We start from the raw sequence: 27,196 nt of genomic DNA on the forward strand, positions 1-27,196 counted from the left end.
CAGACTGATTTAGAGTCGTTTGGTTGCTAAACTGTTTTTCCAACTTTGCTGCATAGTTCCTCTTTGCAATGTTAATTTCTTTAGTCAGCTGGTTTCTAGCTCAATTATACAGGGCCCTGTCCCAGCTCTGATATGCATCCTCCTTAGCTTGGCGAAGCTGCTTAAGTTTAGCAGTGAACCACGGCATGTTGTTGTTGAATGTGCGAAATGATTTTGTTGGTACACACAGATCTTCACAGAAACTGATACAGGATGTAACAGTGTCCGTATATTCATCCAGGCTGTCAGCTGAATTTTGAAAGACACTCCAGTCTGTGCAGTCTAAACAGCTGTGAAGTTCCATCTTTGCTTCATTGGTCCACTTTTTCACTGTTTTCACTGTAGGCTTCGCGCTTTTAAGTTCTTGCCTATACGTCGGTATTAAGTGAATTAAGCAGTGATCAGACGAGCCCAGGGCTGCACGAGGTATAGCACGGTATGCGTTTTTTACCGTAGTGTAGCAGTGGTCTAAAATATTATTTTCCCTGGTAGGACAGTCGATGTGCTGCTTGTATTTAGGGAGTTCGTGGTTGAGTTTAGCTTTGTTAAACTGAGCCTCCCATCAACCAGTCAATATTGGATAATATGCAATACATAATATAGAGTACACAACATCAAGGTAAAATAGTTTATTAATTTTGTAATTGTTTTATTCTTTGAAGAATTATTGCAATGCCTTGATTTCAGTGACATTAGTACACAGTACACATTATGCTCACTCACATGGTTACAACATAAATATGAAAAAGTCCTCATTCCCCCCAGTGCTATTTATTCGTATGTCTCTCTGTGACTGATGCATTTAATTCTTCAAACTAGTGACATTAGAGCAGTCTCTCGATGACTGATGAGTCAAAATTGGCTATGCCAAAGTGAAGCGAATAGAGCCAAGTACAGCTTGGGCAAGGTGACTTTATACTTTATCTGTCAGCCCTCTAATTGACTGGTGATTAGTCCAGGATGTGTCACAGCCTCAGCTGGTTCGCCATCTATGTGTGACCCTACACTTGATGTGGAATATAATAGGTGGTTGGCACCAGTTAAGTTGTTTAAGGTCAACAATATCAGAAAATTTGCATGTGATGTAACAAATTAATTTGAGTGTAATTACATTTGAAGGAAGAATGCATGGGTTCAAGGACTTACACAGGACAGTCTTTAACCAAAATCAGTGAATCTGTCACTTTGCCCTTTCTTTTCTACAACAATGGCATTTTGAAAAGTAAAAACAGAAAGGTGAGAGGTTTATGCATTGTTCTCGTCTTAACACTGAAAAACACATCTGTCTGTATCTCACACTGAAAGTAATAAAGGCAGAATTTGGGCTGTTTTGCATGTTCAAAGTAGAGACACATTAATTGCCTTACACAAATCCCCAACCCTAATTTACGATGAATAGACTATAGTTGGAAAAAGATGTTAAGTGATGACCAAAGCTTCGCTATGACTAGAGGAGAGAATGTACCAGGACTTTGATGTAGCCATTCCAAGGTGAAACATGTTTATGGTTGTGCTTATAATGCTTGTTTCTCTCCTCAGTGGTGTGCCATCTCCCCTGTATTAATGGTGGCAAGTGCAGTGCCAGGGACAAATGTCAATGCCCTCCAAATTTCACTGGAAAGTTCTGCCAGTTGCCAGTTCAAAATGGACACCATCAACAACAGCAGACATCAAGCAGCTACAGTCAAACTCAGGTCCAAACCACACACACGTTGCCTCTGACCTACAGCAATGGGCAGAATCCTGGTGAGTGCTATTTTGTTAATAGTGAATGTTAAACCTTGACTTGCATTTATTTTCATGTGATCGAGCAATCCTATGTCATCAGCCCATCACCAGTATCAAGTAATAAGCACACAATTGTATCATATTAATTACCCCCTGTAATTTTCCATGATCAGTATTTAGTCCCAACATTGTAAACATCCACATCCAACATCCTCCCGAGGCATCTGTCGAGGTCCACCAAGTATCTCAGCTGGACAACCACCACAGTAATGGACAAAATCAAAGAGGTCCCCAGTTAGGATCCTCTTCATCCTCCAGCTACAGCTTTCATCACACCGAAAGCCGTCAGAAGGTCCAACACCATGGCTACAACATTGTCTATCCAGGCCAGCATGGTGACCAGATTACGCAGTACCAGCCTGTCTCCTCTAAGAGCACATTGGGCCGCTGCTTCCAAGAAACTGTTGGTAGTCAGGTAAGATCTCAGTAAATCAAATATGCAATATATTCATGAGTCCAATTAGATTTTGTTATAATCACCCTAACTTGTGACAGAGGGATCTATTTTCGTAGTTGGCGGATCTGCAGTGGAGCGCAGAAACTGCCGTATCCTGATTTCTATGCAAGCCACACCAGCCAAGAGCAGCGACAATGCTCCACTCACGGGCAGATCTATGTGTCCTCTTCTGTGCAGAGATGTCTCTATGCGAGACTGTCATTGCGGTGAATTTAAAGGGAATAAGAGGAGTCGCTTTGATTGGCGGAAAATGAAGTCTGCTGTGTCCACTCCTACAATGGCACAGAGCACCCTTTTTTAAAAAACGTCAGTTTGCATGTGTTGGCTTTCGCGCAGATTTACGCTACCCGCTGTGCAAGATTTACGCCGGTCACGGGCCTATATAGTTTTAGTTATTGACATTCTTAGGGCCAGTGTTTCTGAAAGGAATAGGAACAGTGTTACGTTAGCTTTTTAAAATGACCTGGTTTATTTGGTTATCCTCACACAGCTATTTGAGATACAACCCCAATTCCAATGATGTTGGGACGTTGTGTTAAACATAAATAAAAACAGAATACAATGATTTGCAAATCATGTTCGACCTATATTTAATTGAATACAATAAAGACAAAAATATTTCGTGTTCAAACTGATAAACCTTATTGTTTCATGGCTGCAACACGTCCCAAAAATGTTTACCACTGTGTTACATCACGTTTTCTTTTAACAACATTCAATAAACGTTTGGGAACTAAGGACACGAATTGTTGAAGCTTTGTAGGTGGAATTCCCCATTCTTGCTTGTGATATCCTTTACACATTGATGTCGGTTTTTGATGCAGTGCCGCCTGAGGGATCGAAGGTCATGGGCATTCAATGTTGGTTTTCGGCCTTGCCACTTACATGCAGTGATTTCTCCAGATTCTCTGAACCCTTTGATGATATTATGGACCGTAGATGAGGAACATTGTCCTTAAACTGTTCGACTATTTTCTCACGCACTTGTTCACAAAGAGGTGAACCTCGCCCCATCTTTGCTTGTAAATGACTGAGCAATTCAGGGAAGCTCCTTTTATACCCAATCATGGCACCCACCTGTTCCCAATTAGCCTGTTCACCTGTGGGATGTTCCAAACAGGTGTTTGATGAGCATTCCTCAACTTTCTCAGTCTTTTTTGCCACCTGTCCCAGCTTTTTTGGAACGTCTTGCAGCCATAAAATTCTAAGTTAATGATTATTTGCTAAAACCAATAAAGTTTATCAGTTTGAACATTAAATATCTTGTCTTTGTAGTGTATTCAATTAAATATAGGTCGAAGATGATTTGCAAATCATTGTATTCTGTTTTTTTTATGTTTAACACAACGTCCCAACTTCATTGGAATTGGGGTTGTACTTCAAGGAGACATGCATTTTTTTTCTACCATTTAAAATAGTTCCAAGGTTCTTGATGGAAATAAGCCCATTTTGTTTATCATGCAAGTGAGCCAGCCCTCATCTGTCCCACATAATGCTGGGCCAATGGTAAGGGTGGATTTTGTTACCATGACAACTAGGGGCGGAGCTAGGAGTGGCTCACTTGCCAGAGTCAAGCTACGGGCATGGGGGCCCCTACAAAGACAGCATGAATATGTAGCGAAACATCTGCAAACACAAATACCCCCCACCCCCTGGTGTTGACGTCATCACAGAGTAATCAAATGTGTGTTGCTTCCTGCTTTTAGTTAACGCTAATCTGTGCTTCCAACAAAATTCAATGCAGCTCTGCTTACATTTTGGCTGTGATGTAGTGTTTCAGACAATGTAGTCCATTGTAAAAATCTGGCCTTCGCTTGAAAGTGCTTTTGGATCTTCCCTCAGCCTAACTTTTAAGTCATGGGTGCAGGAAATTGGTGCGGGGCACTTAAGTAAATTGGCCCCTCTATTACGTGAAATTCAGAACTGCTTTCATAGACACATTTTCAGAAATACAATAACTGATTTACTTGATTGTTCAATTTTACACTTGGATGGGCAGACAGGCACTCCAGAGACCCAACTACAGTATGGTTTACTGTACAAGCAATAAAAAGTAATAATTTTCCAAAATCATTCACGCAAATCAGTTGCCTTTCAGCGAAATTCGCAGTTTTTAACTCAAAATAGGCCATTTATGTGACTCGTATAAATCTGATGAGTTTTTCCTTGGGGGCGTCCCCAGGGGTCCCCGTCCCTGTCACCGGATAAGTCACAGGAGTTGACGAGACCAGAAAAAACACTTCCACCGCTTCTGCTGCTAAGAAGTAACGGTGCTTTATTCCGTTACAACAATGTAAATGCCGCTCGCTACTTTTATTCATCAATTATTGCATATTTATCAACTATTTCATGCTTGAGACTACAACTGCGACTTCCGCATTGGGCGCTGTTTCTAATTTAAGCGCTAATGACGTTTAAGCATAGTTCACCAATCAAACGACACATTAAAATCACGTGACCTCACACAACGTCTTCATTGGACTTCCCGGGCATAGGTATTGAAACTGCATAAGCCAGCCCGGCTGATTGTCGTGCCTACGTGGCGGCCATTTTGGGAAGGTCGTCGTTACTCTGAAGGCAATGACGCGCTACTCTTGTTAGCATTAAACGAAAAAAAACAACAGCTTTCATGTATTGTAGTATTTGTATGGCACTATCTGCCCAAATGTGGACATTTCAGCCCACTTATAACTTGAGAAAACACCGTGCAGTAAATTGCAAATGTTTTTGTTGTTTATTTATTTTATTTTTTTTTATTGTTTGCGCTATTTACTCAGTACATGAGTAATTATTTCACTGTTTACTTTTTACTCTTACTTTTGTGGAGGACTACTTTTTACTTTTACTTGTGTCACCTTATTGTCAAGTAACAGTACTCTTACTTGAGTACAATGTTTGGCTACTCTACCCACCTCCGGAGCGGACATCCTCTATTGCTACTCTTATGTTTAAGCAACATTTTTGCTCATCAGATCAGCAAGTGTCTTATTTGTTGCACTGGTCTTTTGTATTTTCGTGTTGAGGTGCTGCGCGTCATGGCCCAGGTTGTGGTCCCAGCGGAACCGCGAAGCACACGTATTATCGGCGACAAGAGCTGATCCACTTGTACATCTTGTATTAATTAGGAAACGCGCCTACAATTATCTAATTACCGTAATTTCTCGTGTATAATGCACACCCATGTATAAGACGCACCCCCAAAGTTGACCTAAAAATTCTGGAAAACCCTTCTACCTATGTATAATGCATTTTTACAATGCATGACTTTGCCTCTACCCATATGAGCATAACGAAGTATTATCTGTATTTTGTAAAAAAATTTCAGGGAATTATTCAGAGTTTAAGCACTTTATTTGAACACGTAATCCTTTTGTTAATTTACTTGCTCTTATTTTGAAATTCACAGCCCTATATTTAGTTGTATACTAGAAAACACAGTTGTGCTCATATGTTTGATTTCCCAGGCAGAATTTGTAAGATGGGTACAATTCTTAAAATAAAACATGAAGGGCCAGGCAAAACACATTTTATTTTAATGGGATTGAAATTAAATGGTCAAGCATTTCAGAAAAGCATTATCATTGAACAAAACATAACCATAAAGAAATTAATGATGGTTGTTGTTCAGTCATCAGTCATATTAAAAATAAATAAATAAATAAATTCACAAATTCTGCTAGGGTATGTAAATTTATGAAGAATAACTGTACATATATGCAGTCATACGTACCTCTGTCATATTGGAATGAAAGTGTAGGCTGCACCTTTTTTATAATCACTAGGTGGCAGTGGCATTTTGGAATGAAAGTGTACAGCTTTTTCATAACCACTAGATGGCGGCATACATTTATAAAATGTGAATGTTTTTTCCATTTGCCCCTATACCTATGTATAATGCGCACTATTGACTTTTGACAATGGTTGGTGAAAAAATGCGGATTATACATGAGAAATTACAGTAGTTTACAGATGTTAATGTTAAATGTATTAAGCGATGTAGCGATGTTAGGGATTATGTCACAACACCGAATGAACTAACTTCAAATTCAGAAATGGCCAATAAAAACAGAAAAATACTGCACTTAATTTTTTCTTGGAGGATGCATTTGGGATTAGACTTTGAAGTTGTTAATAAAATAAAGTGAAACAGATGAGGATTTTAGTCAATTCTTTTCCAGAATGAGAGTGCTGAGTGCTGAATGAGAGAGGAGGATGCTATTCATGTGGCACAGCTTGCAGCGGGGCATCAGGTGCAGGTGGAGACGGGCCTGGCTCAAATTGGAGGCCAGAACAAAAAAGCAAAGAAATTAGGGAAATTTAATTTTAATCTTAAATTTGTACATCAACATGTACTTGAGCGCTGTAAATAAAAAAAATTCTGCATGAAGAAAATTTGTTTATTTTGCCTTATTGTACTCGTTAGAGTCATTCAGATTGCTTAATTTATGTTAAAATCAAAAGCATTCTCTGCAGGGGCCCGGGGGATCGCCCCCAGATCGCCCCCTACATTTTTGTTTTTTTGTTTTGTTTTTTCATGCATTTGGTGTTGTACGTCTGCAAAATATATCCCCTTTAAACGAATGAAAAACTAGCTCACAGTTGGTTAATGCATTTGTCTGTACCTTATTTATGGCATGGCTTATATTAATGATCTCTATATATTTTTAATATTATGAACTGACTGTTCTGTATGTTTCAGTGTGGGAAAGCTCTCCCGGGTCTGACTAAACAGGAGCAGTGCTGTGGGACCATTGGGACATCATGGGGTTTCCACAAATGCCAGAAATGTCCAAAGACACAATGTAAGTGCTGTCATTAAAAAATACATATATTGTAGGATTAGGTTTATCACTGATTAAACAAAAGATAATTTAAAATGACCCCTCTTTGAGCCGTCAGCTTATCGTGGTGGAGGGGTTTGTGTTTCCCAATGATCCTAGGAGCTAAGTTGTCTGGGGCTTTATGCACTTGGCAGGGTCACCCATGGCAAACTGGTCATAGGTGAGGGAACAGACAAAGCACGGCTCCAAAAACCCCTATGACGACTACAATAAATGGATTCAGGTTTCCCTTGCCCGGACGCGGGTCACCGGGGCCCCCCTCTGGATCCAGGCCCGGAGGTGGGGCTCGAAGGCGAGCGCCTGGTGGTGCCCATGGGGCCCGGCCGGGCACAGTCCGAAAGGGTAACGTGTGTCCCCCTGCCAATGGGCTCACCACCTGTGGGAGGGGCCATAGGGGTCGGGTGCAGTGCAAGGCGGGGACCTTGGCGATCCTAACCCTACAGAAGCTGGCTATCGGGACGTGGAATGTCACCTCTCTGGCAGGGAAGGAGCCCGAGCTGGTGTGTAAGGTTGAGAAGTTCCAACTAGACATAGTCGGACTCTCCTCCACCCACAGCTTGGGCTCTGGTACTAGTCCTTTTGAGAGGGGTTGGACTCTATTCCACTGTGGAGTTGCCCACGGTGAGAGGCGCTGATCAGGTGTGGGTATACTTATTGCTGCTCGGCGCCTGTACGTTGGGGTTCACCCCGGTGGACGAGAGGGTAGCCTCCCTCCGCCTTCGGATGGGGGGATGGGTCCTGACTGTTGTTTGTGCCTATGCACCAAACAGCAGTTCAGAGTACCCACCATTTTTGGAGTCCTTGGAGGGAGTGCTGTAGAGCGCTCCCGCTGGGGACTCCATTGTTCTGCTGGGGGGCTTCAATGCTCATGTGGGCAATGACAGTGAGACCTGGAAGGGCGTGATTTGGAGGAACAGCCCCCCCGATCAGAACCCGAGCGGTGTTCTGTTATTGGACTTCTGTGCTCATCACGGATTGTCCATAACGAACACCATGTTCAAGCATAAGAGTGTCCACACGTGCACTTGGCACCAGGACACCCTAGGCCGCAGTTCGATGATCGACTTTGTGGTCGTGTCATCGGACTTGCGGCCGCATGTCTTGGACACTCGGGTAAAGAGAGGGGCGGAGCTGTCAACTGATCACCACCTGGTGGTGAGTTGACTCCGATGGTAGGGGAAGATGCCGGTCCGACGTGGCAGGCCCAAACGTAATGTGAGGGTCTGCTGGGAACGTCTGGCGGAATCCCTTGTCAGAAGGAGTTTCAACTCCCACCTCCGACAGAACTTTGCTCATGTTCCGGGAGAGGCGGGGGACATTGAGTCCGAGTGGACCATATTCCGCGTCTTCATTGCTGAGGCGGCCGACCGGAGCTGTGGCCGTAAGGTGGTTGGTGCCTGTCGTGGCGGCAATCCCCGAACTCGTTGGTGGACACCAACGGCGAGGGATGCCGTCAAGCTGAAGAAGGAGTCCTATCGGGCCTTTTTGGACTGTGGGACTCCTGAGGCAGCTGATGGGTACCGGCTGGCCAAGCGGAATGCAGCTTTGGTGGTGGCTGAAGCAAAAACTCTGGCATGGGAGGAGTTCGGTGAGGCCATGGAGAAAGACTTCTGGACGGCTTCGAGGAAATTCTGGTCCACCGTCCAGCGTCTCAGGAGGGGGAAGCAGTGCACCATCAACACTGTGTATAGTGGGGATGAGGCGCCGCTGACCTCGACTCGTTGTGAGCCGGTGGGGAGAATACTTCGAAGACCTCCTCAATTCTACCGACACACCTTCCCACGAGGGAGCAGAGTCTGGGTTCTCTGAGGCGGGCTCTCCTATCTCTGGGGTTGAGGTCACCGAGGTGGTTAAAAAGCTCCTCGGTGGCAAGGCCCCGGGGGTGGATGAGATTCGCCCGGAGTTCCTAAAGGCTCTGGATGTTGTAGGGCTGTCCTGGTTGACACGCCTCTGCAACATCGTGTGGACATTGGGGACAGTGCCTCTGGATTGGCAGACTGGGGTGGTGGGCCCCCTTTTTAAGAAAGGGGACCGGAGGGTGTGTTCCAGCTACAGGGGGATCACACTCCTCAGCCTCCTTGGTAAGGTCTATTCAGGGGTGCTGGAGAGGAGTGTCTGTCGGGAAGTTGAATCTCAGATTCAGGAGGAGCAGTGTGGTTTTCGTCCTGGCCGTGGAACAGTGGACCAGCTCTACACCCTTGACAGGGTCCTCGAGGGTGCATGGGAATTCGCCCAACCAGTCTACATGTGTTTTGTGGACTTGGAGAAGGCGTTCGACCGTGTCCCTCGGTGGGTCCTGTGGGGGGTGCTTCGGGAGTATGGGGTACCGAACCCCCTGATACGGGCTGTTCGGTCCCCGTACGACCGGAGTCAGAGTTTGGTCCGCATATCCGGCAGTATGTCGGACTCGTTTCCGGTGAGGGTTGGACTTCGCCAAGGCTGCCCTTTGTCACCGATTCTGTTCATAGCTTTTATGGACAGAATTTCTAGGCGCAGCCGAGGCGTAGAGGGGGTCCGGTTTGGTGGCCTCAGTATTGCATCTCTGCTTTTTGCTGATGATGTGGTTCTGTTGGCTTCATCAAGCCATGACCTCCAACTCTCACTGGAGCAGTTCGCAGCGGAGTGTGAAGCGGCTGGGATGAGAATCAGCACCTCCAAATCTGAGACCATGGTCCTCAGTCGGAAAAGAGGGGTGTGCCCTCTCCAGGTCGGGAATGAGATCATGCCCCAAGTGGAGGAGTTCAAGTATCTTGGGGTCTTGTTCACGAGTGAGGGAAGAATGGAATGGAAGATTGGCAGGCGGATTGGTGCAGCGTCTGCAGTGATGCAGACTTTGTATCGATCCGTTGTGGCGAAGCTCTCGATTTACCGGTCGATCTACGTTCCTACCCTCACCTATGGTCACGAGCTGTGGGTCGTGACCAAAAGAACAAGATCCAGTATAGAAGCGGCCGAAATGAGTTTCCTCCGCAGGGTGTCCGGGCTCTCCCTTGGAGATAGGGTGAGAAACTCGGTCATCCGGGAGGATCTCAGAGTAGAGCCGCTGCTCCTCCACATCGAGAGGAGCCAGATGAGGTGGCTGGGGCATCTGTTTCGGATGCCTCCCGGACGCCTCCCTGGTGAGGTGTTCCGGGCACGTCACACTGGGAGGAGACCCCGGGGACGACCCAGGACACGCTGAAGATACTACATCCTTCGGCTGGCCTGGGAACGCCTCGGGATCCCCCCGGAAGAGATGGATGAAGTGGCTGGGGAGAGGGAAGTCTGGGCGTCCCTGCTAAAGCTACTGCCCCCACGACCCGACCTCGGATTAGCGGTAGAAAATGGATGGATGGGTTCAAAATGCAACCAGTTCAGGGTGTACCCCGCCTCCTGCCCGATGACAGCTGGGATAGGCTCCAGCACGCCCGCGACCCTAGTGAGGAGAAGCGGCTCAGAAAATGGATGGATGGATGGATGGGTTCAAAATCAGTCCAGATTAGGGATAGGCGAGTACCAATACCTTGTATAGGTATTGGCCGATACCGGCCTTATTTCAAGGTATAACGTAGTCATGAAGGCTGCCGATACGAGCCACAAATGCTTAAGGCAATAAAAGCAGACATCAAGTAGATGTTTTTCCAACCACACTGCGTCAGTTTTACACATTGCGAATATGCTTTGCGTCAAAAAGAAAGAAACGTCTTTTACAATTATCTGACTTTAGTTAGGATAGCGGAATGGAAAATTAATGGATGGATGGGTTACTTGAAATGTATGTATCAAAAGTACTAGTCGTAGCTGTACTCAGTATCGGTGAGTGAATACTCATAGTGGTATCTGTCTGGAAAAAAAGCGGTGTGGAAAATCCCAAGTACAGATGATTATGTGTAGAAAATTGACAATATGAAGACAAAAAAAAAAACACCGAGTCTATAATGTATTGCATTTGCCAAACATTTAATCAAACCAGTGTCACCTCTAGAGCCTTTCTACAAGCGTAACTTCAATCACTGATCCATTTAAAAGTGTAAAGACCACCCATGATATTAGTAACACCTAATACTATACTGTTAATAGGCTATCCGACACAGACGTTAGGGCTTACAGTGCAAGTACAGGTTGTGCCTGTGAACTGGTTGAGTAGTGTAACTTGATAGCTTGGAAGCAGCACTCTCAAGTCTGGCAACATTTTTGATCATGTTTTATTTTGTGATCATTTAACTAAGTTGTTAATGATATACAATTGGTTTTAAGAATAAAAAGTGGGGGCTACTGATATTGAAACGAAAAGCAAAAATTGATCTCTAGTTTATTTATATATTAATTAAAAGTCTCACAGACCTGAGTGCCCATTAGTGTGTTGATCTTTAAATCAAATATTAAAAGAAAAAATTTCGGGATATGTCTTTCTATCGGTGAGTGAATACTCATAGTGGTATCTGTCTGAAAAAAAGCGGTGTGGAAAATCCCAAGTACAGATGATTATGTGTAGAAAATTGACAATATGAAGACAAAAAAAAAAACACCGAGTCTATAATGTATTGCATTTGCCAAACATTTAATCAAACCAGTGTCACCTCTAGAGCCTTTCTACAAGCGTAACTTCAATCACTGATCCATTTAAAAGTGTAAAGACCACCCATGATATTAGTAACACCTAATACTATACTGTTAATAGGCTATCCGACACAGACGTTAGGGCTTACAGTGCAAGTACAGGTTGTGCCTGTGAACTGGTTGAGTAGTGTAACTTGATAGCTTGGAAGCAGCACTCTCAAGTCTGGCAACATTTTTGATCATGTTTTATTTTGTGATCATTTAACTAAGTTGTTAATGATATACAATTGGTTTTAAGAATAAAAAGTGGGGGCTACTGATATTGAAACGAAAAGCAAAAATTGATCTCTAGTTTATTTATATATTAATTAAAAGTCTCACAGACCTGAGTGCCCATTAGTATGTTGATCTTTAAATCAAATACTAAAAGAAAAAATTTCGGGATATGTCTTTCTTGCTTCCCCTGTCTGTAGTATATCTTGTGCTTTTGCATCTTAAAAACATTTGACATTGTGTGACTCGTGAACACACTTTTTCTCAGGAAGTGATTCCCCATTAGTGGATTAGCTTTTAAATATCTAATTTCTAACTAGGTTCCTCAATAATAATTAATAACAGTGGTCTAAAAAGCACTTTGTGCATATCATATGTATTTATGTTTAAAAAGATGACAGACATACGTATTTTTGAAGTCTGTTTATTTAAAAAAGATTTGGGGGGATTTTTGTAAAAAGTGTGTTGTGACATAATGACCCATGTGAGTGTGTGGGTCCCCTTGGTGATCAGTGATCCTGTATTTTTCTACTATCCAAAAAGTCCTACTCACACTTTAATTCAATTCATGTTGTACAAATATTTAATTGTACAAATATTTCAAGGAAATATATTTGAATTAATCCTGAGATGTGTTGAGCAGTGTGATATTTTTTATGGGTTCCTTTGATGGAGTGTTGTGTACGAGGTTTCTCTGAGGAATTGTAATTTCTTCAAATAATTCATTATACAACTTGAATAACCTTCACGCTATTTTGGGACGTTCAAGCTCATGGCTGCAATGACAACAACCTAATACACTACTTCTGCATACAGGAGTTGGTCACCAAGAGCAGGGATCCTTAAATTGAGGCACAAATCTGACTGCCTCATGGCTATTTCTCCCACTTAGGACATCACATAATGTAGGAAGAGTAGTACCACTAGAACTTGAATTGCTGTGTTTTTGTTGGATTGGAATTTGACCTGTATTTATCAAATATGCAAAATAACTACCTTATATTTTATCTATTGTTGGTATCTATCCAACCATCCATCCATCCATTTTCTTCCGCTTATCCAAGGTCGTGTCGCGGGGGCAGTAGCTTTAGCAGGGACGCCCAGACTTCCCTCTCCCCAGCCACTTCATCCAGCTCTTCTGGACGGATCTCGAGGTGCTCAGAGACATAGTCTCTCCAGCGTGTCTTGGGCCATCTGCGGGGTCTCCTCCCGGTGGGACATGCCCGGAACACCTCACCAGGGAGGCATCCGAATCAGATGCCCCAGCCACCTCATCTGGTTCCTCTCAATGTGGAGGAGCAGCTGCTCTCCTCTGAGCTCCTCCCGGATGACCGAGCTTCTCACCCTATCTCTAAGGGACACCCTGAGGAGGAAACTCATGTCGGCCGCTTGCATCCAGGATCTTGTTCTTTCGGTCACGATCCACAGCTCGTGACCATAGGTGAGGGTAGAAACGTAGCTCGACCTGTAAATTGAGCGCTTCGGACCGATACAATGTCCGCATCACTGCAGACGCGGCACCGATCGGCCTGTCGATCTCCCGTTACATTCTTCCCTCACTCGTGAATAAGACTCCAAGATACTTGAACTCCTCCACTTGGAGTAGAATCTCATCCACGACCTGGAGAGAGCACGCCACCCTTTTCGGATTGAGGACCATGGTCTCAGATTTGGAGGTGCTTATTTTCATCCCAGCCGCTTCACACTCGGCTGCGAACCGCTCCAGCGAGAGTTGGAGATCACGGCTTGATGAAGCCAACAGAACCACTTCATCTGCAAAAAGCAGAGATGCAATACTGAGGCCGCCCAAGCAGACCGCTCTATGCCTCGGCTGCGCCTAGAAATTCTGTCTATAAAAGTTATGAACAGAATCGGTGACAAAGGGCAGCCTTGACGGAGTCCAACCCTTACCAGAAATGAGTCCGACTTACTGCCGGCAATGAGGACCAAACACTGACACTGGTCGTACAGGGACCAAACAGCCCATATCAGGGGGTGCGGTACCCCATACTCCCAAAACACCGGACTCGCCGAGGCGTTCCCAGGCCAGCCGAGGGACACGGTCGAAGGCATTCTCTAAGTCCACAAAGCACATGTAGATTGGTTGGGCGAACTCCCATGCACCCTCGAGGACCCTGCCGAGGGTGTAGAGCTGGTCCACTGTACGCTCTAGTACAACAGACAGTCAATTTACAGAACACTTTGGAGACATAAAGACATTGACAAAAAACAACAACAAACAACAATTGTGCAAAAAGATGCAGAGTCCTCTAGCACTTAGAGCAGTTCGAATGGCTAATATCGCAATAGTCCGGTGCAATGACCATTGTGCAAAGGGCACTGAGACTTCAAGGAGTGTATGCGGTTTAAAGTGACGAGTAGTGCGATAATCTGGGACAATGGTTGTGCAAATGTTACAGATACTCCTCAATCAGTGTGCAAATGGAGCAGATGCTACTCTGGCATGAGTGGCCACTATATGCAAATAGTGCAGCACGGCGAGACAACTACAGTGAGTCCAGGAGTAATACATAATTGGCCCCACAGAAATGTGACAACGAACTCAAGTCAAAAAATTGCCAGCTTGTTGTAATGGAATTATAAGTTAGCTGTTTAAGAAGTTGATTGCAAGAGGGAAGAAGCTGTTGGAATGTCTACTAGTTCTAGTTTGCATTGATCGGAAGCGCCTACCTGAGGGAAGGAGCTGGAAGAGCTGGTGACCGGGGTGGGGAGGGTCCGAGAGGATTTTGCACGCCCTTGTCTTAGTTCTGGCAGCGTGCAAGTCCTCAAGGGTGGGTAGGGGGGTACCGACAATCCTTTCAGCAGTTTTGATTGTCCGTTGCAGTTGGAGTTTGTCCTTTTTTGTAGCAGCACCAAACCAGACTGTGATGGAAGAACACAGGACTGATTCGATGACCGCTGTGTAGAACTGTCTCAGCAGCTCCGGTGGCAGGCCGTGCTTTCTCAGAAGCCGCAGGAAGTACATCCTCTGCTGGGCCTTTTTGAGGACGGAGTTGATGTTGGTCGCCCACTTCAGGTCCTGGGAGATTGTAATTCCCAGGAACTTGAAGGTCTCGACGGTTGACACAAGGCAGCTGGACAACGTGAGGGGCAGCTGTGGCGAAGGATGCCTCCTGAAGTCCACGATCATCTCTACAGTCTTGAGCGTGTTCAGCTCCAGGTTGTGTCGGCCGCACCACAGCTCCAGCCGCTCCGCTTCCTGTCGATATGCAGATTCGTCACCGTCCTTGATGAGGCCGATGACAGTGGTGTCATCTGCAAACTTCAGGAGTTTGACAGTCGGGTTCGCTGAGGTGCAGTCGTTCGTGTAGAGAGAGAAGAGCAGCGGAGAGAGGACACAACCTTGGGGCGCCCCAGTGCTGATGCTGCGTGTGGATGAGGTGGCCTCCCCCAGCCTGACCTGCTGTGTCCTGCCCGTCAGAAAGCTGTAAATCCACTGGCAGATGGCAGGTGAGACGCTGAGCTGGAGAAGCTTGGATGAAAGGAGTTCAGGGATGATGGTGTTGAACGCTGAGCTGAAGTCCACGAACAGGATCCTCGCGTAGGTCCCTGCACTGTCGAGGTGTTCTAGGATGAAGTGCAGTCCCATGTTGACTGCATCATCCGCAGATCTGTTCGCTTGGTAGGCAAACTGCAGGGGGTCCAGCAGGGGACCTGTGACACTCTTGAGGTGGTCCAGCACAAGACGTTCAAAGGACTTCATGACCACAGATGTCAAAGCGACAGGCCTGTAGTCATTCAGACCCGAGATTGCAGGTTTCTTGGGGACTGGGATGATGGTGGAGCGTTTGAAACAGGATGGAACTTCGCACATTTCCAGTGATCTGTTGAAGATCTGAGTGAAGACTGGCGCGAGCTGGTCCGCGCAGACTTTGAGGCAGGATGGGGACACGTGGTCCGGTCCTGCCGCTTTGTTAATCTTTTGTTGTTTGAAGATGCGTCTCACATCCTGTTCATGGATGGTTAACGTAGAGGTCAGAGGTGTGATTGTGGTCGCGGGTGCGGCCGGGTTGGTGTGTGGTGTGAAACTGTCCTTTTCAAATCTGCAGTAGAAGGTATTCAAGTCGTTGGCTAGTGTGCTATTGTTCTCAGCTTGGGGGGATCGTCGCTTGTAATTAGTCAGCGATTGGAATGCATGCCAGAGTGATTTAGAGTCGTTTGCGCTAAACTGTTTTTCCAACTTTGCTGTATAGATCCTCTTTGCAATGTTAATTTCTTTGGTCAGCTGGTTTCTAGCTCGATTATACAGGGCCCTGTCCCCGCTCTGATATGCGTCCTCCTTAGCTTGGCGAAGCTGCTTAAGTTTACCAGTGAACCACGGCCTATTGTTGTTGAATGTGCGAAATGATTTTGTTGGTACACAGACCTCTTCACAGAAACTGATATAGGATGTGACAGTGTCCGTATATTCATCCAGGCTGCCAGCTGAATTTTCAAAGACACTCCAGTCTGTGCAGTCTAAGCAGCTTTGAAGTTCCATCTTGGCTTCATTTGTCCACTTTTTGACTGTTTTCACTGTAGGCTTCGCACATTTAAGTTCTTGCCTGTACGTCGGTATTAAGTGAATTAAGCAGTGATCAGACGAGCCCAAGGCTGCACGAGGTATAGCACGGTATGCGTTTTTTACCGTGGTGTAGCAGTGGTCTAAAGTATTATTTTCCCTGGTAGGACAGTCGATGTGCTGCTTGTATTTAGGGAGTTCGTGGTTGAGTTTAGCTTTGTTAAAGTCCCCGAGAATAATGAGGGCTGAGTCGGGGTGTTTTTTTTCAATTTCGTTGACTTGATCGGCGAGCGTTAGCAATGCGGCGTTCGTGTTAGCTTGAGGCGGAATATAGACGCCAGCGAGAATGAATGATGCAAACTCACGTGGCGAGTAGAATGGTTTACAGTTTAAAAATAGCGACTCCAAATGCGGGCTGCAGTGTGTGCTGAGCACCGTGACGTCCGTACACCATTTTTCGTTGATATAGAGGCATATCCCGCCGCCCTTTGTTTTCCCCGATGATTCCATGTCGCGGTCCGCTCGATGAATGTGGAAACCGGGAAGCATAACGGCGCCATCGGGTACAGCGTCGCAGAGCCAGGTCTCCGTGAAGCACATGGCCGCGGAACGTCCGAAGTCTTTACTGGTCTTTAACAGAAGATGAAGCTCGTCCATTTTGTTGGGTAGGGAGTGTACATTCGCGAGGTGGATCGACGGGAACGCCAATCAGTGTCCTCTCTTGCGGAGTTTCACCTGAATGCCGGCTCGCTTCCCTCTGTGGCGTCGCTTCCGTCTCCATGTGCCGAAAACCGCGGACGCCGCTCCGGTGAGTAACTCGGGGAAAAAACTGAGCGGATATTCGAAATTTGGTGACAGAAAGTCCGGAGTAGACTCCTTGATGGTTAGCAGGTCTCCCCTTGTGTAAGTGAGTCGTGTAAGGTCTCCAAAGACGGACGAAAAACACAAAAAACCGTGCTCTGTCTGGTCCCTCAACTTGGACCTGTTTGACATGGGTGACCATTCATATATATATATATATATATTTATTTATGTGTGTGTGGATAAATACATTTTTATGGATTGTAGCCTGGGTAAAAGGGCATCCGGCTTAAAACTTTGCCAAACAAATATGAGCGTTCATCCAAAGAATTCCATACCAGATCAGTCGTCGCCCGGGTTAACAACGTCCGCCACCGGCGCCGTCAACCTGCAGGGCGCCGTTTGAAATTCAGCTACTTTAAGTCGAAGAAGAAGAAGAGGTGGAAAGCGTGTTCTTCGGCAGAATGAGAAGAGGAACGCACAGAGCCTAGAACTGAATGTGGGGACTTTGAATGTTGGGACCATGACAGGAAAATCTCGGGAGTTGGTTGACATGATGATGAAAAAGGTTGATATATTGTGTATCCAGGAGACCAGGTTGAAAGGCAGTAAGGCTAGAAGTTTAGGGGCAGGGATTAAATTATTTTACCATGGTGTAGAAATGGAGAAATGGAGTCGCGGTTATTTTAAAAGAAGAGTTGGCTAAGAATGTCTTGGAGGTGAAAAGAGTATCAGATCGAGTGATGAGGCTGAAACTTGAAATTTAGGGTGTTATGTATAATGTGATTAGTGGCTAAGCCCCAGAGGTAGGATGTGACCTAGAGGTGAAAGAGAAATTCTGGAAGGAGCAAGACGAAGTAGTTCTGACTATCCCAGACAGAGAGAGAGTCGTGATTGGTGCAGATTGTAATGGACATGTTGGTGAAGGAAATAGGGTTGATGAAAAAGTGAAGGGTGAGTACGGCATACAGGAAAGGAACTTGGAGGGACAGATGGTGGTAGACTTTGCAAAAAAGGATGCAAATGGCTGTAGTGAACACTTTTTTTCCAGAAGAGGCAGGAACATAGGGTGACCTACAAGAGCGGAGGTGGAAGCACGCAGGTGGATTGCATCTTGTGCAGACGATGTAATCTGAAGGAGCTGGGCGGTGGCCGAAGGCAGGGACCTTGGCGATCCGATCCACGGCTACAGAAGCTGGCTCTAGGGACGTGGAATGTCACCTCTTTGGCAGGGAAGGAGCCTGAGCTGGTGTGTGAGGTCGAGAAGTTCCGACTCGATATAGTCGGACTCGCCTCCACACACACCTTGGGCTCTGGTACCAGTCCTCTTGAGAGGGGTTGGACTCTCTTCCGCTCTGGAGTTGCCCATGGTGAGAGGCGCCGAGCAGGTGTGGGTATACTTATTGCCCCCCGGCTCGGCGCCTGTACGTTGGGGTTCACCCCGGTGGACGAGAGGGTAGCCTCCCTCCGCCTTCGGGTGGGAGGACGGGTCCTGACTGTTGTTTGTGCCTATGCACCAAACAGCAGTTCAGAGTACCCACCCTTTTTGGAGTCCTTGGAGGGGGTGGTGGAGAGCGCTCCCGCTGGGGACTCCATTGTTCTGTTGGGGGACTTCAATGCTCACGTGGGCAATGACAGTGAGACCTGGAAGGGCGCGATTGGGAGGAACGGCCCCCCCGATCAGAACCCGAGCGGTGTTCTGTTATTGGACTTCTGTGCTCGTCACGGATTGTCCATAACGAACACCATGTTCAAGCATAAGGGTGTCCACACGTGCACTTGGCACCAGGACACCCTAGGTCGCAGTTCGATGATCGACTTTGTGGTCGTGTCATCGGACTTGCGGCCGCATGTCTTGGACACTCGGGTGAAGAGAGGGGCGGAGCTGTCAACTGATCACCACCTGGTGGTGAGTTGGCTCCGATGGTGGGGGAAGATGCCGGTACGACGTGGCAGGCCCAAACGTATTGTGAGGGTCTGCTTGGAACGTCTGGCAGAATCCCCTGTCAGAAGGAGTTTCAACTCCCACCTCCGACAGAACTTTGCTCATGTTCCGGGGGAGGCGGGGGACATCGAGTCCGAGTGGACCATGTTCCGCGCCTCCATTGCTGAGGCGGCTGACCGGAGCTGTGGCCGTAAGGTGGTCGGTGCCTGTCGTGGTGGCAATCCCCGAACCTGTTGGTGGACACCAACGGTGAGGGATGCCGTCAACCTGAAGAAGGAGTCCTATCGGGCCTTTTTGGCCTGTGGGACTCCTGAGGCAGCTGATGGGAACCGGCTGGCCAAGCGGAATGCAGCTCTGGTGGTCGCTGAAGCAAAAACCCGGGCATGGGAGGATTTCGGTGAGGCCATGGAGAAAGACTTCCAGACGGCTTCGAGGAAATTCTGGTCCACCATCCGACGTCTCAGGAGAGGAAAGCAGTGCACCACCAACACTGTGTATAGTGGGGATGGGGCGCTGCTGACCTCGACTCGGGACGTTGTGAGTCGGTGGGGAGAATACTTCGAAGACCTCCTCAATTCCATCGACACGCCTTCCCATGGGGAAGCAGAGTGTGGGTTCTCTGAGGCGGGCTCTCCTATCTCTGGGTTTGAGGTCACCGAGGTAGTTAAAAAGCTCCTCGGTGGCAGGGCCCCGGGGGTGGATGAGATTCGCCCGGAGTTCCTAAAGGCTCTGGATGTTGTGAGGCTGTCCTGGTTGACACGCCTCTGCAACATCACGTGGACATCGGGGACAGTGCCTCTGGATTGGCAGACTCGGGTGGTGGTCCCCCTTTTTAAGAAGGGGGACCGGAGGTTGTGTTCCAACTACAGGGGGATCACACTGCTCAGCCTCCCTGGTAAGGTCTATTCAGGGGTGCTGGAGAGGAGGGTCCGTCGAGCAGTGTGGTTTTCGTCCTGGCCGTGGAACAGTGGACCAGCTCTACACCCTTGGCAGGGTCCTCGAGGGTGCATGGGAGTTCGCCCAACCAGTCTACATGTGTTTTGTGGACTTGGAGAAGGCGTTCGACCGTGTCCCTCGGGGAGTCCTGTGGAGAGTGCTTCGGGAGTATGGGGTACCGAACCACCTGATACGGGCTGTTCGGTCCCTGTACGACCGGAGTCAGAGTTTGGTCCGCATATGGACCAGTAAGTCGGACTCGTTCCCGGTGAGGGTTGGACTCCGCCAAGGCTGCCCTTTGTCGCCGATTCTGTTCATAACTTTTATGGACAGAATTTCTAGGCGCAGCCGAGGCGTAGGGGGGGTCCGGTTTGGTGGCCTCAGTATTGCATCTCTGCTTTTTGCAGATGATGTGGTTCTGTTGGCTTCATCAAGCCGTGACCTCCAACTCTCATTGGAGCAGTTCGCAGCCGAGTGTGAAGCGGCTGGGATGAGAATCAGCACCTCCAAATCTGAGACCATTGGACCTCAGTCGGAAAAGGGTGGCATGCCATCTCCAGGTCGGGGATGAGATCCTGCCCCAAGTGGAGGAATTCAAGTATCTTGGGGTCTTGTTCACGAGTGAGGGAAGAATGGAACGGGAGATCGACAGGCGGATCGGTGCAGCGTCTGCAGTGATGCGGACTTTGTATCGGTCCGTTGTGGTAAAGAAAGAGCTAAGCCGAAAGGCGAAGCTTTCAATTTACCGGTCGATCTTCGTTCCTACCCTCACCTATGGTCATGAGCTGTGGGTCGTGACCGAAAGAACAAGATCCCGGATACAAGCGGCCGAAATGAGTTTCCTCCGCAGGGTGTCCGGGCTCTCCCTTAGAGATAGGGTGAGAAGCTCGGTCATCCGGGAGGATCTCAGAGTAGAGCCGCTGCTCCTCCGCATTGAGAGGAGTCAGATGAGGTGGCTGGGACATCTGATTCGGATGCCTCCCGGACGCCTCCCTGGTGAGGTGTTCCGGGCATGTCCCACCGGAAGGAGACCCCGGGGACGACCCAGGGCACGCTGGAGAGACTACATCCTTCGGCTGGCCTGGGAACGCCTCGGGATCCCCCCGGAAGAGCTGGATGAAGTGGCTGGGGAGAGGGAAGTCTGGGCGTCCCTGCTGAAGCTACTGCCCCCGCGACCCGACCCGGATAAGCGGTAGAGAATGGATGGATGGATGGAGGATCCATACAGGCTGGCCAGACAGAGGGATGGAGATGGGAAGGATGTGCAGCTGATTAGGGTGATTAAGGATAGAGATGGAAATATGTTGACTGGTGCCAGCAGTGTGCTTGCTAGATGGAAAGAATACTTTGAGGAGTTGATGAATGAGGAAAATGAGAGAGAAGGGAGAGTAGAAGAGGCAAGTGTGGTGGACCAGGAAGTGGCAATGATTAGTAAGGGGGAAGTTAGAAAGGCATTAAAGAGGATGAAAAATGGAAAGGCAGTTGGTCCTGATGACATTCCTGTGGAGGTATGGAAGCATCTAGGAGAGGTGGCTGTGGAGTTCTTGACCAGCTTGTTCAATAGAAATCTAGCAGGTAAGAAGATGCCTGAGAAATGGAAGAAAAGTGTGCTGGTGCCCATTTTTAAGAACAAGGGTGATGTACAGAGCTGTGGGAACTATAGAGGAATAAAGTTGATGAGCCACACAATGAAGTTATGGGAAAGCGTAGTAGAGGCTTGACTCAGGACAGAAGTGAGTATTTGTGAGCAACAGTATGGGTTTCATGCCTAGAAAGAGTACCACTGATGCATTATTTGCCTTGAGGATGTTGATGGAAAAGTACAGAGAAGGTCAGAAGGAGCTACATTGTGTTTTTGTAGATCTTGAGAAAGCCTATGACAGAGTAGCCAGAGGAACTGTGGTACTGCATGCGGAAGTCTGGAGTGGCAGAGAAGTATGTTAGAATAATACAGGACATGTACGAGGGCAGCAGAACAGCGGTGAGGTGTGCTGTTGGTGTGACAGACGAAGTTAAGGTTGAGGTGGGACTGCATCAGGGATCCGCCCTGAACCCCTTCCTGTTTGCAGTGGTGATGGATAGGCTGACAGATGAGGTTAGACTGGAATCCCCGTGGACCATGATGTTTTCAGATGACATTGTGATCTGCAGTGAAAGCAGGGAGCAGGTGGAGGAACAGTTAGAAAGATGGAGGCATGCACTGGAAAGCAGAGGAATGAAGATTAGCCGAAGTAAAACAGAATATATGTCCATGAATGAGAGGGGTGGTGGGGGAAGAGTGAGGCGACAGGGAAAAGAGATAGCAAGGGTGGAGGATTTAAATACTTGGGGTCAACCGTCCAGAGCAATGGTGAGTGTGGCCAGGAAGTGAAGAAACGGGTCCAAGCAGGTTTTTAACGGTGGAGGAAGGTGTCAGGTATGTTATGTGACAGAAGAGTCTCTGCTACGATGAAGGGCAAAGTTTATAAAACAGTGGTGAGGCCAGCCATGATGTACGGATTACAGACAGTGGCACTGAAAAGACAACAGGAAGAAGAGCTGGAGGTGGCGGAAATGAAGATGTTGAGGTTCGCTGTCGGAGTGACCATGTTGGATAAAATTAGTAATTAGCTCATCAGAGGGACAGCCAAGGTTCGATGTTTTGGAGACAAAGTTAGAGGGACCAGACTTCGATGGTTTGGACACGTCCAGACGAGAAATAGTGTGTATATTGGTAGAAGGATGACGAGGAAGGAGCTGCCAGGCAAGAGAGCTAAAGGAAGACCAAAAAGAAGGTTGATGGATGTCGTGAGGGAAGACATGAGGGCAGTTGGTGTTCGAGAGGAGGCAGGAGATAGGCTTACATGGAAAAGGATGACGCGCTAAAGGGACAAGCCGAAAGGAAAAGAAGAAGAAGAAGTAGTCTGGGTAAAATTGCTGTTGCAAAACAGCTACCATGTTGTCCTTCTTCAGATTGCATTCAACAGTGCCCCTGCTGGTTGCTGCCAAGTAGTAAGCTTCATTTTGCCACAACTTTTTTAAAGACCAATCACCAATCAATTCCACAACCATTGTAAGGCTTGCTGTGTGGAAATCTGGGACCCTTCACAGACTTCTCAACCACCCAGCCGGAGCTGCCAAAACATACTTTATCATCCATAATGACTCCTGAAGATAAATTGACAGTTACACTGAAGTATAGATTCACGCTTCCAAATGGGACTAATAAAGTGTGTGTGTGTATGTGTGTGTGTGTCTGTGCGTGTGTGTGCGTGCGCGCGCGTGTGTGCATGTGAGTTGTAAAGCCATATAATCCATTCATCCAACAATCCAACAATGGTGAATATAGCTTATTAATGGATTTTATTTATGATTTATCACATTTTGGAATAAAATTACTTATGTTTCCCCCCATTTTTATTCTCTATATTCACTCACCAGCTATTCCTCTGATCGACTGCCCCCAGGGTTACAAGAAAATCAACAGCACTCATTGCCAAGGTAAGACCTTGCAACATTCTGTATTTATCCATTTGAATTATGTGTTCTGTGGTCTCAGTTATGAATGGCTTTGATTAAGACAAAAATGGATGAAGTAATTGTTTTTAAAAAGAAAGAAAAACATACCTATGGAAAATAGTTTTTCACAAGAGACCCAATAGAGGGTACTACTGTCTCATTTGGCTCATTGCCATTTTATCCATGGGGCTTGATAGTTACGTGCAGAAAGACTACCTCTGGATGACTCGGTCTATAGTCTGTTTGGCTTTGAACACTACGCATATTTTATTATGTGCTACGTTAGTTTTTGAAAACACAGAGCTGTAATCTATGAAGAAGTATTAGAAGAATAGGACCTGAAAATGAAGACTTTTTATTTTTTTCCAATAAATTGTAAATATGAAATGTAAAGATGGGTGTCAAAGTTTAGTTCGCAGACCACATTAACCTGAATTTGATCTCAAGTGGGCCGGACCAGTATAGTTGTGGCTTAATAAGCTATAAATATCCATCCATCCATCCATTTTCTACCGCTTATCCGGGCCACAGCTCCGGTCGGCCGCCTCAGCAATGGAGGCGCGGAACATGGTCCACTCGGACTCTATGTCCCCCGCCTCCCCCGGAACATGAGCAAAGTTCTGTTGGAGGTGGGAGTTGAAACTCCTTCTGACAGGGGATTCTGCCAGACGTTCCCAGCAGACCCTCACAATACGTTTGGGCCTGCCACGTCGGACCGGCATCTTCCCCCACCATCGGAGCCAACTCACCACCAGGTGGTGATCAGTTGACAGCTCCGCCCCTCTCTTCACCCGAGTGTCCAAGACATGCGGTCGCAAATCCGATGACACGACCACAAAGTCGATCATCGAACTGCGACCTAGGGTGTCCTGGTGCCAAGTGCACGTGTGGACACCCTTATGCTTGAACATGGTGTTCGTTATGGACAATCCGTGACGAGCACAGACGTCCAATAACAGAACACCGCTCGGGTTCTGATCGGGGGGGCCGTTCCTCCCAATCACGCCCTTCCAGGTCTCACTGTCATTGCCCACGTGAGCATTGAAGTCCCCCAACAGAACAATGGAGTCCCCAGTTGGAGCGCTCTCCAGCACCCCCTCCAAGGACTCCAAAAAGGGTGGGTACTCTGAACTGCTGTTTGGTGCATAGGCACAAACAACAGTCAGGACCCGTCCCCCCACCCGAAGGCGGAGGGAGGCTACCCTCTCGTCCACTGGGGTGGACCCCAACGTACAGGCGCCGAGCCGAGGGGCAATAAGTATACCCACACCTGCTCGGCGCCTCTCACCGTGGGCAACTCCAGAGTGGAAGAGAGTCCAACCCCTCTCGAGAGGACTGGTACCAGAGCCCAAGCTGTGTGTGGAGGCGAGTCCGACTATGTCTCGTCGGAACTTCTCGACCTCACACACCAGCTCGGGCTCCTTCCCTGCCAGAGAGGTGACATTCCACGTCCATAGAGCCAGCTTCTGTAGCCGGGGATCGGATCGCCAAGGTCCCCGCCTTCGGCCACCGCCCAGCTCACACTGCACCCGACCCATATGGCCCCTCCCACAGGTGGTGAGCCCATGGGAAGGGGGACCCACGTTACCCTTTCGGGCTGTGCCCGGCCGGGCCCCATGGGTGCAGGCCCGGCCACCAGGCGCTCGCCTTCGAGCCCCACCACCAGGCCTGGCTCCAGTGGGGGGCCCCGGTGACCTGCGTCCGGGCAAGGGAAAACGAAGCCCATTGTTTGTCGTCATCATTAGGGTCTTTGAGCCGTGCTTTGTCTGGTCCCTCACCTAGGACCTGTTTGTCATGGGTGACCCTGCCAGGGACCAGGTACGGAAAATGAATGAATGAATTAATGTAGTGCAAAGGTGGTACGGCATTTTATAGGAAATAGGCTAACTTTGCTCCCGAAACTTGGCATCTTTTAGCGTTCACAAGTGCATCAGTCACTTGGTTTACATGGAGCCTTCTATTCCGATTATAATCGGTTGAATCAAATGAAAATGCAACATATAAACACCTCAATCGGAATAAACAGGCAGAATCTCAATAGAATTTCATTTCATTCAGTTTCACTTTTGCCAAACCGATCAGGAGTAAATTTCCGTCATGTAAAGGGTCAATTGGAATGGAGCGGAATGATATAAATGTGCGGTGATGTCATGTAAATATGGCGGCTTACGACCAGAGCTCATATGCCACGGAGATGTTCTTTTTACTACTTGTAATTTTTTTTATCAAGCAATTGTTTTGATGAAAGTGTAAAACCGATCCCAATTACGGTGCTAAGTAGATGACCGACCTCTATCTTGATAAATGATATGACGTTCACATCAGTGTCTGCATGTCACCCAGCTGTTCGATTAAATGTAGTGTGCATTTATACACCCAATCGCAATGGATCATGTCAAATATAAACTGTTGACCAGAGATCTTCCATCCGAATGATTTCAATCGGAATGACAAAATAGTCACCATGTCAACCCGACTAATGTCATTTAAGTGGTAAGTGGTTGTCAGTGCGCCCACCAGGGGACAAAATAGAAACAACAGTTACTTTCATTGAAAAATAGCCGTGAACGTGCTCTCCATCACCAGGCCCGTGGGTTGTATTAAGACAAAAAAATCTGTTTAATTTTATGAGATTACTGTCATAATGTAATGAGCATTAACATATGCCTATATGGACTGTGGAGAATATTTTCAAGATCCACTTCAGTATGTAGGTAGGCATCATTATGTCTCGAGAGACATAGTAGATCACTCTTGCTTGGTTCTTGTTATTTTTGCTGTAAACAGTGTCTTGAGTAGCTCAGCAGTCCAATTATGGTATTTTTAATTATGGTTTGTTCCTGACAAACAACTACTACAGACACTGAAATTGAGTCTTGTGTTAGATTTTTGATCATGAATTGGAAGTGTGTCTTACCCAATTTTTAATGATATATGAGATGATTCTGAGGTCTGTGAGAAAAGTTCGAATTTGAGGACACAATTTCTACCTCATGGTTTACATGTACACAAGAATTCATACTACTTGCAAAAATGACCATGTTGTATTTGTTCCTATTATTTCAGTATATATATATATATATATATATATATATATATATATATATATATTTAGCTTATTTATCTTATTTATTCACAGATTTTGATGAGTGCCAGCTACAGGGCGTGTGTCCAAATGGAAATTGTGTGAACACTGTGGGCAGCTATAGATGCATCTGCAAACCTGGCTACATCCCCAACCCCATGCTCACCACATGCATATGTAAGTGTAACAGTTTCCTATTGCACTACAAACGACATGTTATGATGTATTATGTATCATGTACAATAATTGATTTATTCTTGTCGTGGCAATAGGATTAATAAAAAATAATATATAATATAAATAAATACTAGTTGTAATAACTCTACCTTCTTTTAATATAATAGCTGCCCATCGATATCTCAACAAATGTTTTATTTTAGACCAAAACAACACTAAGTACAGCTTTTCTTGAAGAAAATAAAACTCACAACACTGCTACATTGGTCAGTGACAATATGCAAATGTATTTTTT

General features: G+C 46.8%; 1 protein-coding gene across 1 annotated transcript in view; it reads left to right on the forward strand.

Annotated features, from left to right (window-relative positions):
- ltbp1 (latent transforming growth factor beta binding protein 1) overlaps window positions 1–27,196 on the forward strand; it is a 195,653-nt gene that overhangs the window by 83,937 nt on the left and 84,520 nt on the right. The window contains 5 exon segments of the mRNA XM_061788961.1: window positions 1,579–1,785; window positions 1,941–2,242; window positions 6,984–7,086; window positions 23,562–23,621; window positions 26,779–26,901. Coding sequence (XP_061644945.1) covers window positions 1,579–1,785; window positions 1,941–2,242; window positions 6,984–7,086; window positions 23,562–23,621; window positions 26,779–26,901 — 795 coding nt within the window.

Source organism: Phyllopteryx taeniolatus, chromosome 11, assembly GCF_024500385.1.
Source record: "Phyllopteryx taeniolatus isolate TA_2022b chromosome 11, UOR_Ptae_1.2, whole genome shotgun sequence".
NCBI classification, from domain to species: domain Eukaryota; kingdom Metazoa; phylum Chordata; class Actinopteri; order Syngnathiformes; family Syngnathidae; genus Phyllopteryx; species Phyllopteryx taeniolatus.